General features: G+C 42.2%; 1 protein-coding gene across 1 annotated transcript in view; it reads left to right on the forward strand.

The window, feature by feature from the left end:
• Window positions 1–21,485, forward strand: part of SPON1 (spondin 1) — a 306,130-nt gene that overhangs the window by 14,376 nt on the left and 270,269 nt on the right. The window contains exon 2 of the mRNA XM_027563341.1: window positions 6,750–6,856. Coding sequence (XP_027419142.1) covers window positions 6,750–6,856 — 107 coding nt within the window. The remainder of the gene's footprint in view (window positions 1–6,749; window positions 6,857–21,485) is intronic.

The following is a 21,485-nucleotide window of genomic DNA, read 5'->3' on the forward strand; positions in this document are numbered from 1 at the left end:
AAGTAAAACCTTAGTTTTCTAGAACCTACAGGAATGCATCATTCTGGGAAGCTGTTTATGGGTAGCCCTTTAAGTGCTCTGCACAAATATACAAAAAGATCCATACTTATCATTCAGAAACATTGTTTAATAATATTCTTGTCAAAACAAAATTTTAATACAGAAAAGTTCAAAATCTTGCATCTTGGTGAATCATCACTTGTTGAATATACTTAAGCAACTGGCACCCAGATCAAGAACTAGAAGGACCTGCACTTCAGAAGCACTCCTGTGTCCTCACCCTAGATCAGCCCTGCCTCCCCTTCCCACACTTGAACGCACTGGCCTGACCTCTAGGATCATAGATTATTACTTTTCCTGGTTTGGGACTTCATATAAATGTCATTATACTTTATGTATTCTTTTGTGTCTGTCTACTTTCACTTAAGATTGTGAGATAATCCCTGTTGTTGTAGGTAGTAGTAATTTGTTTATTTTTAACTGAAAGGTTCTACTACAATGATGCTGCTGTGAATATCTGGTAGGTGTCATTTGGTGCACACATGCCTGCATTTCTGTTGATTTAGGAGAGGCAGTCCTGGGTCATAGGGAATGTATAAGCTCAGCTTCAGTAAATACTGCAGAACAGTTTTCCAGGGAAGATTGCTCATTTTCAGTTCATCAACTGAGTGTGAGAGTTCCAGTTAAGAACATTCGATAATGTTAATCCTTTGAAGGTTATTCAGTCTGGTGGACATGCAGGGGTATTTTACTGTGGATTTAATTTGTATTTCCCCATTGACAAATGAGGTTGAGTGCCTTTTCATATGTTTATTGGACATTTGGGCACCTTCTTTTGTGAATTTTCTGGAGAAGGAAATGGCAACCCATTCCAGTATTCGTGTCTGGAGAATTCCATGAACAGAAGAGTCTGGTGGGCTACAGTCTACGCAGTCACAAACAGCTGGACATGACTGAGTGACTAACACTTTTTGTGAAGTATTAGTTCATGTGAATTGCTTATTTTCTTACTTTGGGCTGTCTATCTTTTTCTTATTGATCTCTGAGAGTTCTTTATATATTTTAGATAAAAGTTTCTGGTTAAATGTATTGCCAATACCTCCTTTCACACCATAACTTACATTTTCTTATCAAAATTTCGTTTATCAACAGACATTGTTATCATTCCATTTACACATCTTGTTTATCATCAGTGTTTTTAAATGTTCTACTAAAAAAAAAAAAAAAACTTTCCCAGGCCAAGATCATTCATGTTTCATCTTATGCTACTTTCTAAAACCTTATTGTTTCACTTTTTCACATTTAGCTCTACAATCCATGTGAAATTTTGAGTATGATGTGAGGTAAAGACCAAGATCCACCTGTTTATGTACCTTTTAAAAGTTGTGTTAGTTGCTCCCTCATGTCTGACTGTTTCCTAATTGTCACTGAATATATCTTCTTTCTCCCACTGCTCTGCAGTACACTCTTAATCATAAATCAAGTTTATATGTATTTGTGTAACTTTATCTGGACCTCAAACTATTCAATCGGCCTATTTTTCTTTCCTTGCTATAGTACACAGGCTTAATTTCTATAGCTGCATTGTCTCAATAGCTGGTAGTATAAGTCATCCAACTTCGCCTTTCTTTCTCCAGGTTGCCTTATATATTCTTGGCCCTCTGCACATATAAATTTTAGAATCGGCTTGTCAATATCACAAAATCATGCTGTAATTTTAATGTAAGTTGCCCTAAATTTATAAATCAGTTTGAGAAGAATTGACATCTTTACAACACTGAATCTACCAGTCCATGAATATGATTCAGTAAATATAATTACATACCAACTCTGCTATCCACTGTGCTGGGCTAAGATGTGATTCTTACCTTTGAAGGACTTACAAATAGGTAAACAAATACTTGCACACAAAATATTTAATGTGATCATTTCATCGCTGATAATAATAAGAGCTGATATTTATTGTATCTGTTATCTGCCAACAATGGTTTTAAGGACTTTCATGCATTATTTATGCTTCACATTGATATGGTGAGGTAAATACTGTTATTAGGCCCATTGTATCAGCCAGTTCAGTAGCTCAGTTATGTCTGACTCTTTGCGAACCCATGAACTGCAGCACACCAGGCTTCCCTGTCCATCACCAACTCCCGGAGCCTGCTCAAACTCATGTCCATTGAGTCAGTGATGCCATCCAATCATCTCATCCTCTGTTATCCACTTATCCTCCTGCCTTCAATCTTTCCCAGCATCAGGGTCTTTTCCAATGAGTCAGTTCTTCGCATCAGGTGGCCAAAGTATTGAAGCTTCAGCATCAGTCCTTCCAATGAATATTCAGGGTTGATTTTCTTTAGGATTGACTGGTTGGATCTCCTTGCAGTCCAAGGGACTCTCAAGAGTCTTCTCCAACACCACAGTTCAAAAGCATCAATTCTTTAGCGCTCAGCTTTCTTTATGGTCCAACTCTCACATCCATATATGACAACTGGAAAAACCATAGTTTTGACTATTTGGACCTTTGTCAGTAAAGTAATGTCTCTGCTTTTTAATATGCTGTCTAGGTTGGTCATAGCTTTTCTTCCAAGGAACAAGCATTTTTTAATTTCATGGCTTCAGTCACCATCTGCAGTGATTTTGGAGCCCAAAGAAATGAAGTCTGTCACTGTTTCCACTGTTTCCCCATCTATTTGCCATGAAGTGATGGGACCAGATGCCATGATCTTAGCTTTCTTAGCTTACTCCTTTCCCAATTGGAATTTTAACAAGATCCAAGGGAAAAGAGCACCCAGGTCTTGATGGGGCAGTCAAAGGAAACATTACAAAAAAGATGAAAATTTAGCTGATTTCTAAAGAAGTTTGCCAGGAATGGAGGAGGTGGAACATTCCAGGTGTATGAATAGCCAAGTGGAAAAAAATAATACTGTAGGATGAAATGATGGCTTTTCAGGAAACTGCCAGTGAGAGAGTCCCAGGACTGAAATGTGGTGTAGCAGGGAATGGAAATATGGTTGGTGGAGCTTCCCGGAGAGACAGAGTCTGTGGGCCCATCAGTCTATGGAGTTTGAGCTGCAGCCTGAAGTCACTGACTGTGCAGCAGAGACTGCGTGTCTAGCTTAGGTTGGGCTCCTCAGAAGCAGGTATTATTCATTTCCTAGGGTTCCCATGTATAGTACCATAAACCGGTGGCTTAAAACAACAGAAATATATTTGCTCACAGTTCTCAAGGCGAAAAGTCTGAACTCAAGGTGCTGTCAGAGCTGTTTCCTTTTGGAGGCTCCAAGGAGTTTCTTCATGCCTCTCCTAGCCTCTGGCGGCAGTCCTTGCCATTCACTGGCTTGCAGGCGCCTCACTCCCATCTCTGCTTCTGTCATCACTTGTCATTCTTCCCTGTGTGTCTCTGCATCTCTTTGTCTAAGGACATTGGCCATAGGCACTTGGACCAACGCACTTGGACTTAGGGTCACCTTAATCCAGTATTATGATCTCATCTTGACTAATTACATCTGCAAAGACCCCATTTCCAAAAATGGTCACATTTCCAGAAACCTGAGGTTAGGCTTATAATATACATTTTAGAAGGACACAATTTAACCCAGAACAAATCCTCAGGGGATGATCGGGGTGCAAGTGACTCTTAAAGGAAGTACTCCCAGGGGAAGCCAATAAAGGGTTAGGGACCTGGGACAGGGGAGGAAGAAACCTCACCTGGCCGTGACCCCGGGTGAGCTCTGATCCTGCAGGGCTATTTAGAGATGTCACGTCCTCAGAATCGTCACCTGATGCAAGGGAGCTGGGTCTTTCGTGTTTGGCAGAGAAACTCCAGTGCCCTGAGGCTGGTCCTTCAGGAATGAGCCACAGGTGCCAGCCTCTGGAAGCAAAGGCTCATCAGTGCCAGGGCCACGTACCAGGGCACAAAGGAATTTGAGGTGATATGGGCACAGCCCCTTTATTGTCTGCCTCTTACTCTCTGTTCCCCTTCCTTCAGAAGTGTGTAGGTTGGCTTTGAAGGCCCACCACCCTAACCTAGATAACCTCAGACTGCTGTTATCTGTCTGTCTGAGATCTCTGAGGGATAGAGATCTGTCTATCTGTCTATCCCTATCTGTCTATCCCTCAGAGATCTCAGTTCTATCTCTTGACATCAAAGTCATCAGTTTCTGGGTGCCATTGCTTAGCACCCCACATTTTTTGCTCTTCTCTACTTCATTATGTCTTTTTTTCCCCTCAACCTTTCTTCCTTACTTTCTATCTGACCTTTTATAGACATTAGTGGGGCTATCTGTCTATCCCTCAGAGATCTCAGTTCTTTCTCTTGACATCAAAGTCATCAGTTTCTGGGTGCCATTGCTTAGCACCCCACATTTTTTGCTCTTCTCTACTTCATTATGTCTTTTTTTCCCCTCAACCTTTCTTCCTTACTTTCTATCTGACCTTTTATAGACATTAGTAGCCAATCTTTGTGGTTATTCAGAAACCTAGGTTCCTTCCATCTTGTGGCTCCAATCCTTCTCCTGGGGTATCAGGGTCCTCTGCTGGATTCCCCTGCATGCAGCAGGCAGAGATGGGAAAAGAAGGATGGAGAATCATGTAGAAAATTTGGAGGGGCCAGGCAGGAAGTGGCATTCATCCTGTCCGTCCATGTTTTCCACCAGCAGGACTGGGACACAAGCAGAACAAACTGCAAGGGAGGCTTGGAATATGTTCCCGCTGAGTGCCCACAAGAAATAGATGTGTTTTGCCACATCCTCAGTTTTCATTCCAATCCCAAAGAAAGGCAATGCCAAAGAATGTTCAAACTACCACACAACTGCACTCATCTCACACACTAGTAAAGTAATGCTCTAAATTCTCCAAGCCAGGCTTCAACAATACATGAACTGTGACTTCCAGATGTTCAAACTGGATTTAGAAAGGGCAGAGGAAACAGAGATCAAATTGCCAACATCTGTTGGATCATTGAAAAAGCAAGAGAGTTCCAGAAAAACATCTACTTCTGCTTTATTGACTATGCCAAAGCCTTTGACTGTGTGGATTGCTACAAACTGTGGGAAATTCTTAAAGAGATGGGAATACCAGACCACCTGACCTGCCTTTTGAGAAATCTGTATGCAGATCAGGAAGCAACAGTTAGAACTGGACATGGAACAACAGATTGGAAAGGAGTACGTCAAGACTGTATATTGTCACCCTGCTTATTTAACTTATATGCAGAGTACATCCGGAGAAGGCAATGGCACCCCACTTCAATACTCTTGCCTGGGAAATCCCATGGATGGAGGAGCCTGGAAGGCTGCAGTCCATGGGGTCGCGAAGAGTCAGACTCAACTGAGCGACTTCACTTTCACTTTTCACTTTCATGCACTGGAGAAGGAAATGGCAACCCACTCCAGTGTTCTTGCCTGGAGAATCCCAGGGACGGGGGAGCCTGGTGGGCTGCCGTCTATGGGGTCACACAGAGTCAGACACGACTGACGCGATGCAGCAGCAGCAGCAGAAGCAGAGTACATCATGAGAAATGCTGGGCTGGGTGAAGCACATGCTGGAATCAAGATTGCCAGGAGAAATATCAATAACCTCAGATATGCAGATGATATTACCCTTATGGCAGAAAGCAAAAATGAACTAAAGAGCCTCTTGATGAAAGTGAAAGAGGAGAGTGAAAAAGTTGGCTTAAAGCTCAACATTCAGAAAGCTAAGATCATGGCATCTGGTCCTATCACTTCATGGCAAATAGATGGGGTAACAGTGACAGACTTCATTTCTTTGGGCTTCAAAATCACTGCAAATGGTGACTAAAGCCATGAAATTAAAAGACGCCTGCTCCTTGGAAGAAAAGCTATGACCAACCTAGACAGCATATTAAAAAACAGAGACATTACTTTGCTGACAAAGGTCCACATAGTCAAAGCTATGTTTTTTCCAATAGTCATGTATGGATGTAAGAGTTCGACTATAAAGACAGCTGAGCGCCAAAGAATTTTGAACTGTGATATGAACTTTTGCTTTTGAACTGTGGTGTTGGAGAAGACTCTTGAGAGAAACTTGGACTACAAGGAGATCCAACCAGTCCATCCTAAAGGAGATGAATATTCATTGGAAGGACTGATGCTGAAGCTGAAACTCCAATATTTTGGCCACCTGATGCGAAGAACTGACTCATTGGAAAAGACCCTGATGCTGGGAAAGATTGAAGGTGGGAGGAGAAGGGGACGACAGAATATGAGATAGTTGGATGGCATCACTGACTCGATGGACATGATTTTGAGTATACTCCGGGAGTTGGTGATGGACAGGGAGGCCTGGTGTGCTGCAGTTCATGGGGTCGCAAAGAGTCAGACAGGACTGAGTGACTAAACTGAACTAATAAGGAGTTTATGCTGCAAGCAGCTGAGTCTGTCTTGGGCCTATCTATGGAAGTATATAACATTAGAGAACTGTCAAGACGAGTTGCTGACCATGTACTATTTTTATCAAATTGTGGTTACTAAGAGCGTTCATCTCAGGCTTGGTGGATTCAACAATTCCCAAGGAAGATCACAGTTCAGGTGTTTCAGCAGGTTCTGAAATGTGAGAGGGGGCTGGGTGTCGAGGGTGAAAGTTCATCACTCTACAAAATGAGCCTTTCCCGCCATCACCTGCCCTTGCAGCCCACAGGTCTGGGATGCTGATGAGGGCTCACATTTATCCATTTGACAAATGGAAGACAGCTGATTCTTGTGCTTATCATCTGCTTTCTTCTTATCTTGCAGTGACGCTTTCAGCTGCCCCTCCCTCCTATTTCAGAGGATTCACCTTAATCGCCCTCAAAGAAAACAGAGAGGGTGATAAAGAGGAAGACCATGCTGGGACCTTCCAGGTAAGAACGCTTCTGGGCTTACCCAGGGTCCTCCATCGCTGTAGTAGGTTGAGGCCAGCTGCAAGGTGAGTGTGCTGCGGAGGCTGATGGAAAGGAGCGGGACAGGTATCTGAACAGGCTTTTTGTGCAATTCCCTTGACCATTGGCCGGGTGGGCCAGGGCCACGGAAAGACCCATAACAGGGTGCGCAGCAGACGCCTCAAGTCTCCCTTAAGGCCGTGGGGCTTGGCCTCCAGGCAGGGCTCTTCTGGGGCTCATGGTGCCTTGGGCAGCAGACAGTCCAGTGTGCTGAGAACTTCCAGAACCCTGGCGAGGATCCGGCTGTTTTTCCTGTGCAGCCGCTTCTTGACTGGCAATTCTCAAGTGTAAACGGAACAAGAGCTTAGGATGACCAGACTGGAGGGAGTTCAAAGCACAGGAGAAGGACTATTAAGGGAACGAAGAGATTGATTTATGAGGGAAGATTAAAAGAATTAAACATGCTTTGCTTGGCTAAATGAACAGGGCCGAGTTGAAGAGGTGGTAATGGTCTTTAAATGTCAGTCCTCACAGAGCAGCCTCCTCCAGAGGAGGCCTCATTTGACTTTGTACAAAAGGGCGCAGCAAGACGAAAGTGGGTCAGGAGAAGAAAGGGAATCTCAAAGGCAAGGGCCCTGACAGTGAGTCATATTTCACTGTGCAACATTCTTCCAAGGGAAGTGGCGGGAACATCACCCCCTTTTCAGAGGCTTAGAAAGAGGCCAACGAGTTGTCAGAACACGTCCCAGAAGGACTGGGGCCATCCTAGGAGGAGGCCTGGCCAAATCTGCTGTAACCGTTTCTCATCTCAAATTTCCATTGTTCTGGAATCCATTTTTATCTGGCATTTGCAAACTCAGAGGGGGAAAAAAAACAACAACCAAGGAAGAATACTTACACCCATAGCTGGCTGCTGGGGATTCTGGTACAATTTGTGGGTTCCATGGAGCACCCAAAATATCTTCCTTGTCCAAAGATATCTTTAACCCCTTATGGGCAGGTTGTAATTTTGAATCCTGTGATTTAAAAAAAAAGACAATGTCCGGTGTTTAGGAATCTGGGCTTGTGGCTGAGTGGGACCATTAATTCCATGCTCATTGTAATGTCCTTCTGTAGATATAGATGGCAGGAACTGTTTTGGAATGTATCTGAAGGAATTACTCAGATACAGTCTGTATTTGTTGGGTACTTACCATATGCCAGGCACTTGGTTAAGTGCTTTACCTTATCTCAGTTTATCTTACTTTACCTTATCTTAGTTTAATTCTATCAGCAACCAAGTAGATCCAAACTATTACACCTCTTTCACAGATCAGGAGATTGAAATTTGAGAAATTAAATCCCTTGCCTAAATGGCTAGTAAGTAGTAAGGTCAGGCTTCTCTATCACATGTCTGATTCCAGTGACTAAATGTCTTCCTTATAGTCCTGGCCATGCTCCTGGCATAGGTGTGTTTGGACAATGCATCAGCAAGGTTGTCATTATAGAGAAAGGAAGATTCATGCGTGCATTCAGCCCACAAGAGCACTAAGATGTATCCCCCTTGTTCTTGGAGGTGTGAATGATTTATCAGATTGGGGCAGCTGAGAGATCTAGGCACCTGAGTGTCAGGAGGGATCAAGTTCTAAGAAGGGAAAAGGAGGGGGGGAGGTGGGAGATGGGAAATGTGATCTTAATATTTACTAAAACAAAATTTATCTGCTTTAAAATGAAGCTTAGAAATATATTCCCCAAAAGAGTTGAAAGCAGGGACTTGAACAGCTATGTGTACACTCATGTTCATAGCAGCAATATTAATGACAGCCAAAAGGCAGAAACAATCTAAATATCCATTGGTGGGTGAATGGATAAACAAAATGTGGTGTATACATACAGTGAAATATTATTCACCTTTAAAAAAGGACATTCTGACATATGCTATAATATGGATGACCCTTGACATTATGCTAAATTATATAAGTAGGCACAAAATGACAGATACTGTCTGATGTCACTTATATGAGCTTCATCATCAAGTTTATAGAAACAGAAAGTAGAATGGTGGTTGCCAGGAGATGTGAGAGAAAGGGAAATAGGGAATTATTGATGAAAATGTGTGGAGTTTCAATTAGGGAAGATGAAAAACGTTCTGGAGATAGATAGTGTTGATGCTAGTATAACATTGAATGTACTTAATCCCATGAACTGTATACTTAAAAATGGTCAAAATGGTAAATTTTGTGTACATTCTGATACACATACACACACTAAATAATGCCAGAGTTAGGCCAGTGGGGACATGGTTTCTTTCCTTGATGTTATTTTAATTCAGCAAATTGACAGTCTTCTCCAACTCACTGTTGTTTCTGCTTGGCTTAATCTTGGTCCTGGAAACCAGTTGGTGAATACAGGGCCCTGCTCACATTGGGCAGTAAGTAAATATCTGTTGAATGAATAAGTGAACAAATTGTTCTTTCTACTAGTGCCCATAACTCATTCCAATTGGGGATTGTTTCAGAACTCTCTCTCTATGTATTCATCTTTCCTTCTTCTCTTAGAGCTTCTGATATCCTTTCTTTATATCACAGTGGTTCTCCAAGTGTGGTCTTTGGACCACCAGCATCAGCATCATCTGGGAACTTGTTAGAAATAAAAAAAATCTCAAGCCCCACTCAGACTTTCTGAATTAGAAGCTCTGAGGGTGGGGCCCCCACAGCTTGTGTTTCAGCAAGCCTTCAGGATGAATCCAGTGCAAACTCGAGTTTGAGAACTAATGTTGAAATGAGACGAGGATACAGCCTGTCCAGCAAGAACTCCATCATCACATCAACAAATCTGTTGTTTGAGCCTTAACAACATCAAAGTTGGAAACATATAGGAAAAACGCCTCACATACAATAACAATGCTTGCATGCCAGATACTGTTCTAAGTGGTTTACATGTTTTAACTGATTTAATCCTCAGAGTAACACCACAAGATAAGCATTATTATCCTGTTTTTCACAGATGAGAAAATTGTGGCAACAGAGGGATTCCAGTAACTTTCTTAAGACCATTCAGCTCTAAGCAATAAAGCTGGGATTCAAACCTTGGTAAATGAGAGTCATAACAACTTTTTAATGGCAGTAGGCTCTATGTCAAGAGCTTTATATTCCTTATCCTACTTAGCTCTCATAGCAACCCTGTGAAGTCAGGATTGTTGTACCCATTTTCTAGATGATGAAACCAAGTCTCCAAGGGACTAAGTAAATTGACCAAAGGAATCTAACATCTTAAGGGGGTGGGGAAGGGATCCTGTTTTAGAGGTTTTCTCCCATTCATCTCCCCACCCCTGCCCTGCCTTGCACGTTCACTTGGGTGCCCAGTATCTTGGAGGTTAGGGAGAAATCATAGCTCATGTCATCTTGCCTCTCCTGCTTCAGACATCGTGGTCTCTGTACTTGCCCCCTTCCACTCTAGCATGAAAGTATTTTCTCTCTGTATCAAAGCTGTCATCTTTAAAGTCATTCATTTATTGATCAGCATTTATTGAGTGTCTCCTTTGTGCCAGGCACTAAGGTAGGCACTGGAGATACAGCAGTGAGAAAAACAGACATCATCCTACCCTAATGGAACTTATAGCATCCTCCTTGTCACTGCGCTTTATATCAACAGGCATGACAGGAAGTCAGCAAGTCATCAGTGGGGACATGAGTAGATGATCAGAAACTACAAATGCTGATATAATTATATATATACACATAGCAATTAACAAATATTTAGAAGTACTTCTTTGTTAACACCCTCACTCCAAATATGACAGCTTTAAGGACTTAATATCAATGATGAAATCCTAATATCCTTTACATCTGGTGGAAATGACATTCTTAGTTCTAAAAGTGACTCTAAGAGGTGATGATTTTGCTTCTCAATGAGAGCCCTTACTCAGCGCACAGATTCACTAGGTACAAAAGAAACTTTAAAGCAAACATTAATGCCCCTTTAGACTTAGTAGGGAGAGAATGAGGCTGTCGGGAGAGGAAGGCTAAGGGTTACATCGCCCCCACTGGCACCCTGGAGGCCGAGGAGAAGGGGGCGGGGCTGCTCCTCTGCTTCCAGTGGCGGCTGGTCCAGCGTGGCAGTTTTGGCACCGCTGAGGGTATCTGTCCCTGGCTGCCAGAAGGGAGAGACATGGGAACCTTTTTGATGAGCTAGCTGGGTGTACTCACGGTTAATTGAAAGTGACAAGGAATGCGGCGGCTGGACTGCCTGTACAGAAGTCAAACCCCAATCCTTTAAAATCGTATTGCTCAAAGCAAGTTGCTTCCTGGAATGTTCATGGCCCAGCCAACTGCCCAGCACTTTCTCCCTCCTCCTTCAGGGCTCTCTGCTCAGATGTCCCTTTCCCGGGAGGGAGAGGGGGGCGCCCCATCACTCTCTTTGGAACTTCACTCCCCCTTCTATCCCTGGCTGAATCCCCTATCCCTCTCCACTCCACTGCCTTTCTGGCCACCTGATGTACCATCTATTTTACTTGTTGACTTGAGTATCACCTGCCCCCTTCCACTAAGCTGTAAGCCCCACTAGGCAGGGATTTTTGCCGGTCTTGTTTGCTACTGTACCCCAGCACCTCATCCTGAGCCCCTCACAGAGTGGGCACTTCAATTAGACAGAATTTTAAGTGCCATATTTATACTAAAATTCAAGCTGCTAATTTGTAATGCCATTGCTTTAGTTTAAAGTCCTGTATGCATCAACTAGTTAATGGAATAGGCTGCCAGTCAAAGGAAGAAAGCCTCATTTTAAAAAGGAATGTGTGCCTAATATTCTTTATCAACACCATACAATCAAATATTTTCTGATAACTAATTATGTTCCATTCTTAATCACCTGTTTATAAAATGTTTTCATCATCTCTTTATTAACAATAAATATTTATTAGTGCCTGATGAATTCTGAGCCATGTAAGAAGCTCAATGAGTATTCAACACACTTTTCTGAAAATAAAATGCTATTGCAAGCCTGTTTTTAGGAATTCTCTCTTAGTTTATAAGAAAATGTCCTCTTGTTACACTCACCTAAGTTTAATTGTGACCCTTATAAGATTAGAATTTTTAAATCACTATTCACTGCTATAAATAATGGAGAAAAATTATTTTCTTGAATAAAACTTTTTTCCTTATTTGATATTGGTTTACTAGAAGAGATTCCCAGAAGTGCAAAGGATATGGACATTTTTATGTTTTTGATGTATATTTCAAAGGTGATTTCTGCCTCTCAGCCTCACCCAAATTTTCACTCAGCATTCTCTTCAACAACCTGAATTTGAACATTACATCAGAGTAGCCATAGCCACTGATGTGAAGAGACACATATATTCCCACATCAGGATTGGGCATGACAGTATTTGGGCAGGTCAAACTGAGAGACTAAATCTAGCAAGATGAAAAGCTAATGGAGAAACACAGCAAGTTACCTACTTAGATCCAAATAACCTATTGTAGCTGTATGAGAAGAGTGATTCGGATTTATGGTAGCACATTAAACAAACAACATATGTATCTTAGGGTTTTTAGTTGCCCATAAGTTCAGAATGAGTCATTCATGAGATAGGATCTCAGGCTATTATCACAGGAGCATGAACGGGGGAGTTAGATTGTCTTACGGGATTCTTAATCTGTCCTCAGAGAGCCCACAATATTTTTTCTTTTCCTGTAGAGTATACCTTTCTGGTGAATGAATATTACCATATAAAATGTGCAATACTTTCCTTCATTTGTTTATTCAAATATTTCCATAGCATGCAGAGCACTCTACTTTTCCTTCACAGTGGTTATTACAGCTTATGTATTTGTAAGATTATTTGTTTAATATTGCTCCGTCCCACCAAATTGTAGGGATGACCTTATCTATTTTGTTCACTAGTGTATTTCTTTTACTAGCACTGTGCCTGGCACATGGTGGACATTCAATAAATATTAGGTGAGATGAGCTAATAAAAGCATTGATTACCAGCTATGTAAACAGCAACTTACTAGGCCCTGAGCATATTGAGATGAATAATTAAGGCCTAGTACATAGTGTTAGTTAGGAGGTCAGGATCTCCAGTAGAACTTCTCAACCTTGGTAGGCTAGGTACAGTGTTAGAGCACAAACAGTGAGAGCCTAGATATTTATTTCCTTGGATATAGGGGTGATCTCTGGAGAAGGCAATGGCACCCCACTCCAGTACTCTTGCCTGGAAAATCCCATGGACGGAGGAGCCTGGTAGGCTGCAGTCCTTGGTGTCGCTAAGAGTCGGGGACTCGGGACTGAGTGACTTCATTTTCACTTTCATGCATTGGAGAAGGAAATGGCAACCCACTCCAGTGTTCTTGCCTGGAGAGTCCCAGGGACAGAGGAGCCTAGTGGGCTGCTGTCTATGGTGTCGCACAGAGTCGGACACGACTGAAGTGACTTAGCAGTAGCAGGGGTGATCTCATCTGTCTACTCTAGGGAAATGCTATCATTTCTTCCCTGTAACATAAAGAGACTTGTACAGAAAGAACTATATTGCACATACTATTACAATTGCTGCGTGTGTGCAAATAAGAAAGCAATCATTTGTAGGAAGCAAGGAGTGAGTGCTAATTTGGGAGAAGAGAAAGGATATTTATAGAGATGGAAACTTTTTTTAATTGAAATACAGTTGATTTATTATGTGTTAGTTTCAGGTGTACAGCAGCGTGATTCAGGTATATATATTCTTTTTCAGATTCTTCTCCATTGTAGGTTACTACAAGATATCAAATATAGTTCCCTGTGCTATAGCTATATTTTATATATAGTAGTGTGTATCTATTAATCCCAAACTCCTAGCTTATCCCTCCCCCTTTTTTCCTTTGGTAACCAGAAGGTTTTTTCCTATGTCTATTAGTCTGTTTCTGTTTTGTAAATAAGTTCATTTGCATCATTTATGTTGATTCCACATGTAAGTGACATCATATGATATTTGTCTTTGTCCGAGTTACCTAATTTAGGATGGTAATCTCTAGGTAATCTCTAGGCCCATCCATGTTGCTGCAAATGCCATTATTTCATGTTTTTTTATGGCTGAATAATATTCATGTGTCTGTGTGTGCATACCACATCTTCCTTCTTTCTTCATTCATCTGTTGATGGACACTTAGGTTGCTTCCATGTCATGGCTATTATAAATAGTCCTGCTATGAATATTGAGGTGCTTTTTTTTTTTTTAATTAGAGTTTCCATCCTTTTCAGATATATGCCCAGGAGTGGGATTGCAGGATCGTATGTTAACTCTATCTTTAGTTTTTTAGGGAACCTCCCTACTGTTCTCCACAGACTGCACCAATTTACTTTCCCACCAATAGTGTAGAATTGTTCTCTTTTCCCCACATCCTCTCCAGTATTTGTTATTTGTAGATGTTTTGATGATGACCTTTCTGACTGGTACGAGGTGATACCTCATTGCAGTTTTGATTTGCATTTCTCTAATAATCAGTGATGTTGAGCATCTTTTTATGTGCCTCTTGGCCATGTCTGTGTCTTCTGTCTTCTTGAGACAGTAACTTTTGAGTTGTCTCTTTGGGTGGTTGAAATTTGCAGGTGGACAAGGGGTGAATGTCAGGGGTTTGTGTGAAAACCACTCTACTTTTTCCTCTCTTTTTTTTTTTGAAGTTTAGACCATGTTTCATGTTTATTACTTTCCAACACTAAATTTTGTTTTAGAAAATTCATATGAAGAAACAATAAGTGCTAGACATTTGTTACATTTAAAATACTTAATTTTTGGTTGTAGTGAACAATATTTCATTCCTGCCCTCAACTAGTTTAAAGTAGAAAAGCACCTAACCAAATGTAGAACTCAGTACATACTTAGAACTTATAATTTAGTATAAGGGAATTAGAGACAATATACAACATAAATACTTATGTGTTAGGTAAAAAGTGTAATGGGGAAAACTATTGGAATGGATAGATGCCATTTAAAATGGTGGCTCGGGTGAGATACTAAGAAGAAGCGCATTTGGGTAAAGACCTAATTGTTGACAGAGCACTGTTTCCTCTGTTTTAAAACTTGCTGTAGTCGTTCCCTGTAGCTACTTTGACAAATGTATAGAGCCCAGTAAAGGCACAGTAAATGTTTTTTCGAATGAATGAATGAACGAACCAGAGGATGGATGACATGGTATACTGGCCCCTTCCCTTCAGGAACTCACTGGGTGTAAGATGCCTCTGTGAGCTGTGATCCTAAAAAAAAAAACATCAAAAGGACATATTTAAAAAACAGTGTCATGACCTCTTCTTCAACACTTGGTTTTTCTTTTTTCAATTCTATTTAAAATCATTTGTAAAAAAGATGAGACGCAGTGTGGCATGTGAGTGCCTGGGCCAGATATTGGTCCTCAGGCTGCCGTAGCCTTGGTCCCTGATCCCTGATACCAGAAAGGACAAAAGGTAATTTCCTTCTAAATAGGCAAGTCCTGAGTCTGGGAACCTGACCACATGCCTGATCAGAACTTGAACATCATTCCTTTCAACAGAGCACACCCTTGTTTTGTGATGGAAATTATAGAAATGATAAATACAGAGCATGCTGCTGCTGCTGCTAAGTCACTTCAGTCGTGTCCGACTCTGTGCGACCCCATAGATGGCAGCCCATCAGGCTCCTCCGTCCCTGGGATTCTCCAGGCAAGAACACTGGAGTGGGTTGCCATTTCCTTCTCCAGTGCATGAAAGTGAAAAGTGAAAGTGAAGTCGCTCAGTCGTGTCCGACTCTTAGCGACCCCACGGACTGCAGCCTTCCAGGCTCCTCCATCCATGGGATTTTCCAGGCAAGAGTACTGGAGTGGGATGCCATTGCCTTCTCCAAATACAGAGCATAAAGAAGCTAAATAAGATAAAATAAGTCATTTATAAAATAAAGATAAACTATTTTATCTTATTTATATGATAAAATAGGTCATTTTATAATCTAGAGATAACCATTATTAGCATTTGGGTATATTTCCTTCCAGATTTTAAGTGTGCACACATACCCATATATGTATCAGCTCTTCTCTTTCTACAGGTGGCCATTTAGAATTTCACAGTATCAGAGGTGGGCACACAGTTTATTAATGACAGTAAGAAGCATCGCTATTTTTAGGCTCATCTTCCTGCTCCAAAAGGACCGCGTATCTCATTGTTCTTCCAATTCTAGCTTCGCTTTTCTATTTAGAATGTACAGTGGGTGTCTGCAAAGATCATGGGTTTGGGAGTTTGCAGACCCAGGCTCAAATTCTGCCTCTACCAGCTTAGTAAAGAAGTCAACTTAATTTCCCTGAACCTTAGTTCTTCTTAGGGCTTCCCCTGTGGCTCAGATGATGAAGAATCTGCCTGCAATGCAGGGAACATGGATTCGATCCCTGGTTTGGGAAGATCCCCTGGAGAAGGGAATGGCAACCCACTCTAGTATTCTTGGTTGGAGAAGTCCATGAACAGAGGTGCCCGGTGAACTGCAGTCCACGGGGTCACAAGGCGTCAGATACGACTGGGTGACTAGCACTTTCACTTTTTTCGCTTAGTTCCTCTGTCTTTGAAATTGGCCTGATAAAGACTGTTTTGAGTATCAGATGAGGTAAGCTATGTGTAAAATGCCCAACACAGTGCCTGGACTTAATCAGCGTCTCTTCCTTCTGAGCCTGCAGCCTAGAGCCCTTTCTATGTTTCTGTGTCTAGTGAATCACAAACTCTATCCCGCTGTAGATGTGGCAGACGTCTCATCCTAGGTATAACTCACCAGCTGTCTGTGAGCCTCTACCAAATAAGGGGAGAGACAGCCTTCTTTAATTCTGTCTTCACTGTAATATGATTGACTATAATGTAAAATGGAAAATTTCAGTGAGCACATAATACTCAGTAAATAAAAGCAAAATTCTGTTCCATGTGGCTGCTAGCAGTTTGGCTGGACTCAATTACTGGCTTAGTGACCTCCTCCCACACAACAGCTTCACTGAAAAGGGGGTTCAAACTGTACCTTGACAAATGCTCTACACCTCCGGGAATGAGCAGGTGGAAGAAACCACGACTGTCACCTCCGGGTACTAACAGATCTGGTGCTTCATTTACTTCCATTCTCTCCCTCCAGGCTGTAAGTTTCATAAGAACAGGGACTGTCTGTTTCACAACTGCATCACCAGTGTTGGGTTCAGCGTCTGCCACACAGCAGGTGCTCAGTAAATATTTGTCACAAAAATAAGTAACTGTATTAATTTCCTGTCAGTCTCAGACCCATCCCCTGAGGTAGGCACTATTATCATTCCCATGTTACAGGCAAGGTAACACTGAGCGAATTAGAAATGTGACAAAAGGCACGGAGCCAGTAGATGGCTATGAGCAAGGATCAAAACACCTGTGGTTCATGCCATTTTCTCTATTCAGCATCTCTTGTAGCTCCAGGGCAGAAGTGTATGAGAGACAGACATACGTTCACTACTTGGTTCCCTAAAATCCCTTCTGGGTCATTCCAGGGATCACACCAGGTTTATTGTCTCACAGATCCTCAACCTCCAGGGTTCAGCCCTGCACATGCCATTGCCTCTGTTTCCTGATACTCATGTCTTACTTTCATCCCATCTAGATTCTGTGCCCCCTACCCCATCTCTGAGCTTTCGGATACTTGGTATATCTCCCTTTAAAAAAAAAAAAGTGTAATTTTTTTTTTAATGTTGTGTTAGTTTCTACCGTACAACATGAATCAGCCATATGTATACATACATACCCTCCCTCCTGAAGCTCCCATCACCCCCCAAGTCCCACCCCTCTAGGTCATCACAGCACTGAGCTGAGCTTCCTGTGCTGCACAGCAGGTTCCCACCAGCTAGCTGCTTTACACACAGTGATGCATACTTGTCAACGCTACTCCCTCAGTTCGCCCCACCCTCTCCTTCCCCCGCTGTGTCTGCATGTCTGTTCTCTAAGTCTGCGCCTCTATTCCTGCCCTGCAAGTATTCGCCAGGTGAACTTCCCGACCCAGAGATCGAACCTGGGTCTCCCGCATTACAGGCAGACGCTGTACCGCCTGAGCCACAAGGGAAGCCTCTATGTATATACACATTAATATACAATATTTGTTTTTTTAACTCTAGTTCTTTTCACTCTTTATAGCCCTTATGTGTTAAATCCCTGTTCCCCTGCAAGAGTCTGCGAAGAGGCTGGAAGCTAGGCTGCAGCTATCTCTGTATTCCCACGGCCTCACCAAGGCTTGGCACACTGGCCAGCTGATAAATGTTTTCCAAATTGATGGATGACTGCTGCTAGAATTTCTGGCCCTACCTCTTGTTTGCTGGCATTAGTTGGTCTCATGCTTTCTTGCATGGGAACTAGCATTGTTTCCATATCTATTTTTCTGAAGCTCCGGAAATCATTTGCAAATACATGACAGAATTGTTTAGCAGACAATAGGTAATGTTTATCGCCCCAAAGCACTTTTATCATGAATGTATTAAGTAGCTTAAAAATGTCAGTAAGTCACTCTGTGGCCTTGCAATCCTCTCATCTTTTTGAATGAGAATGATGACTCTCCATTCCAGATCTAACTACTTTATAGATCTTAATTCTGGTTTTACAAACCTGTAAAACCATGTTTGCTTTTCAAAATGGTTACATCCAAAGAGCAGATGGATCATAATTTCTTTATACGATAGCCTATTGTATCATGCTTAGGTAAATTTTTAAAATATTATTAATAATTTTTATGAAGAAAACATTTTCATTTACTTATTTGCAACAAATATTTACTAAGCCTATTATGTTCAAGGCATTTTCTGGGCCGTGTGAATATAGCTGTGACAAAACAGACAAAAATCCCTCCCCTTATGGACATTGTGTTTCTAGGTTTCCCACCATTTCCTTGGGATAGAGTCCCAAGTTTCTGTATCGAGATTTTTGGCTCTCGATATATATTAGAATATCACTTTTTATCACAGCTGATCATGTGGGAACTTGAAGAGAAGCCTAGCTCAGAGCTTCCTTTTAGAGAGAATATGTTACCTTCGCCAAGTTACTTTGTCTGGTTTTTCCCCTTGACCACAAAACAGTCCCTCCAGTTGACTCCCAGTTGATACCTAATGTCCCCTAGTCCCTCCTTCATTTGGAGGAGGCCACGGTGTTGAGAAAGCCCCCATCTGTATCCCATGTGGTCTCTATACCCCAACTTGCACATCCCCTTCTTGTGCAATTCTGTGCATGTGCTCACACCTGACCTCAGTCATATCCAACTCTTTGTGACTCCATGGACTGTAGCCCGCCAGGCTCCTCTGTCCATGGACTTTTCCAGAATTCTGGAAATACTGGAGTGGGTTGCCATTCCCTTCTCCAGGGGATCTTCCCTGTTCAAACCCACATCTCTTGCCTCTCCTGCGTTAGCAGGCAGGTTCTTTACCACTGTGCCATCTGGGAAGCCCTCTTGTGCAATTACCTTCTTATGATCAAGGCCAAGACCTTAGAGTTTTGTCTTAATAAATTGATTATTCAACATGTTCCATCTCTTCAGCATTTCAAGATCCTTCAAATTTGGCATCTTTTATCCAATGTGGTTCATCACTGTCCTCACAGCCTATGTCTCTGCAGATTAAACGAGTCTGTACTCTCAGGTAAGCCAACCATGCACACTTCAGGGGCTGTGTATTTCCTCTTCCCTCTGCCCAGGATACTCTTACCCCAGGTAGCCATAACTCCTACCACCTCGCTTCTTTCAGTTTCCTCCTGAAAGGTCATTTTTGTCAGAGTCCAGTTCCAACCATATTTTATTAAAACAATACTCTCATCACTCTTAATCCTATTTACCCGGTTTGGTTTTCTTCTTTTGACTGATCACCACATGACATGGTTGTTCTGGGCTTGCTTGTGTGTTAGCTATTTTCCCTCACTGAAACGTCAAATTCACAAGAGTAGGAACGTTGTTTTGTTCAGCACGTGTCTGTTCGCCTGTCACAGTGTCTGGCACATAGAAGGCAATGAATACCGTCAATTTCCTAAGTGTGTTTTTTCGTGAGGGGCTGCCCTGGGTCTTTGCTGCTGTGTGCAGGCTTTCTCTAGTTGCAGTAAGCAGGGGTACTCTCTAGTTCTGGTGTGTGGGCTTCTCATTGTGGTGGCTTCTCTTGTTGCAGAGCACAGGCCCTGGCACTCCCAGGCTTCAGTAGCTGTGGCACATGGGCTTAGTTGCCCCACAGCATGTGGAATCTTCCAGGACCAGGGATTGAACCCATGTCGTCTGCATTGGTAGGTAGATTCTTAACCACTGGACCGCCAGGGAAGCCCAGGTGTGCCTTTTAGAATTCAGCTCTAAAGCCATTTGCTCTTTTTGACAATGAAATGACACTGACTCCATGTAAGGACAAGTATTCTGACCCCCACTCAGTTCTTTTCCTTCCTAAAGTCAGCTTCAAAGACGTTCCAGGCTTATTCACATGTACTCGTATGAAGATTCATGCTTATGCCCATCTCCTGGCCTTTTCCCTAAGCAACCTGTACTTGTGCAACTGTCTTTCTGGATCCTAAAAGAGGACTTTGTCTGAATACCAGTTTATTTTTATTATTTTACTGGCAACATAACCACTCCATCTCACTGAACCACGTAAGCTTGGGTCACTTAATTTACCCTTGACTATTAGTTTGGAATAATACTAATTCAAAGACTTACAATGATTACATAAGGATTTCCAGTTTCTGCTGTGACGTGTGAAGAGCTTAGAAGTCACTGCTCCTGTACTCACATACACACACACAAAAACTGAAAACAAGTCTAATTAGATCCATCAGTGATTTGAGGTCACAAAGCAAACTGCCCTTCCTCACCGGCAAACTGGAGAGATGAGAAACACTGAGAATCACAGCTTAATAGCAACAGAATCTGCTGGAGACCATAACTGACCAGAATACTCGCACGGTAACTTATGAGTAGCTACAGGCTGAACGCTGGGTGTGGATAAACCTGGTAGACTCCGAGGAGCTCAGTGCTGGGGGGCACCACACATGTGTGAGTTTTACCTCCAGGAGTCCCACCAGGTTCTCACAGTGAAGATCGGAAAGATCCTCTCCAGTTTCAGGCAGAGGGAGGGGGGAAGTAACCATTTCATAGTATATCCAGAGCATTCGTCTTAACAAAGATCTTTCTTCTGAGCCTTACCTGACCTGAAGGAAGGGCAGTTAGCCAACTCCAGCCCCTCTAGCCTTCTTGTCTCACATAAAGGGAATTAAAAAAAGGTCAAGAAACTCTTCTAAAGATCACATCCCAGAGACTGTGGTTGGATACAAAACCTGAGATTTAATCATAAGATTCTAGACTACTTCCCCTTCCCAACCCTTTACCATCAACACCAACAGGACTTTGGTGTAATAACAGTGGATTATAACCAAGAGAGGGCCAAGGCACAAACTCGATTTAAGGAATTTCTAGAAAAAACCAAAGATAATAGGGGAAACAAAAATCAAGTCACTGGAGGAGACTGAAGCCTCTGACATCCACACCACAGCAAACATTAAGCACACAGCCTAACTCATATGTGGCCAGATAAACATAAATCCTCACCACTAAAGGCCTATTTGCCTCAGTTCTTATTACCCTATGGATCATGTCTGGCTTTCAACGAAAAAATTACAAGTCATG

This window comes from Bos indicus x Bos taurus, chromosome 15 (assembly GCF_003369695.1).
Source record: "Bos indicus x Bos taurus breed Angus x Brahman F1 hybrid chromosome 15, Bos_hybrid_MaternalHap_v2.0, whole genome shotgun sequence".
NCBI lineage: Eukaryota > Metazoa > Chordata > Mammalia > Artiodactyla > Bovidae > Bos > Bos indicus x Bos taurus.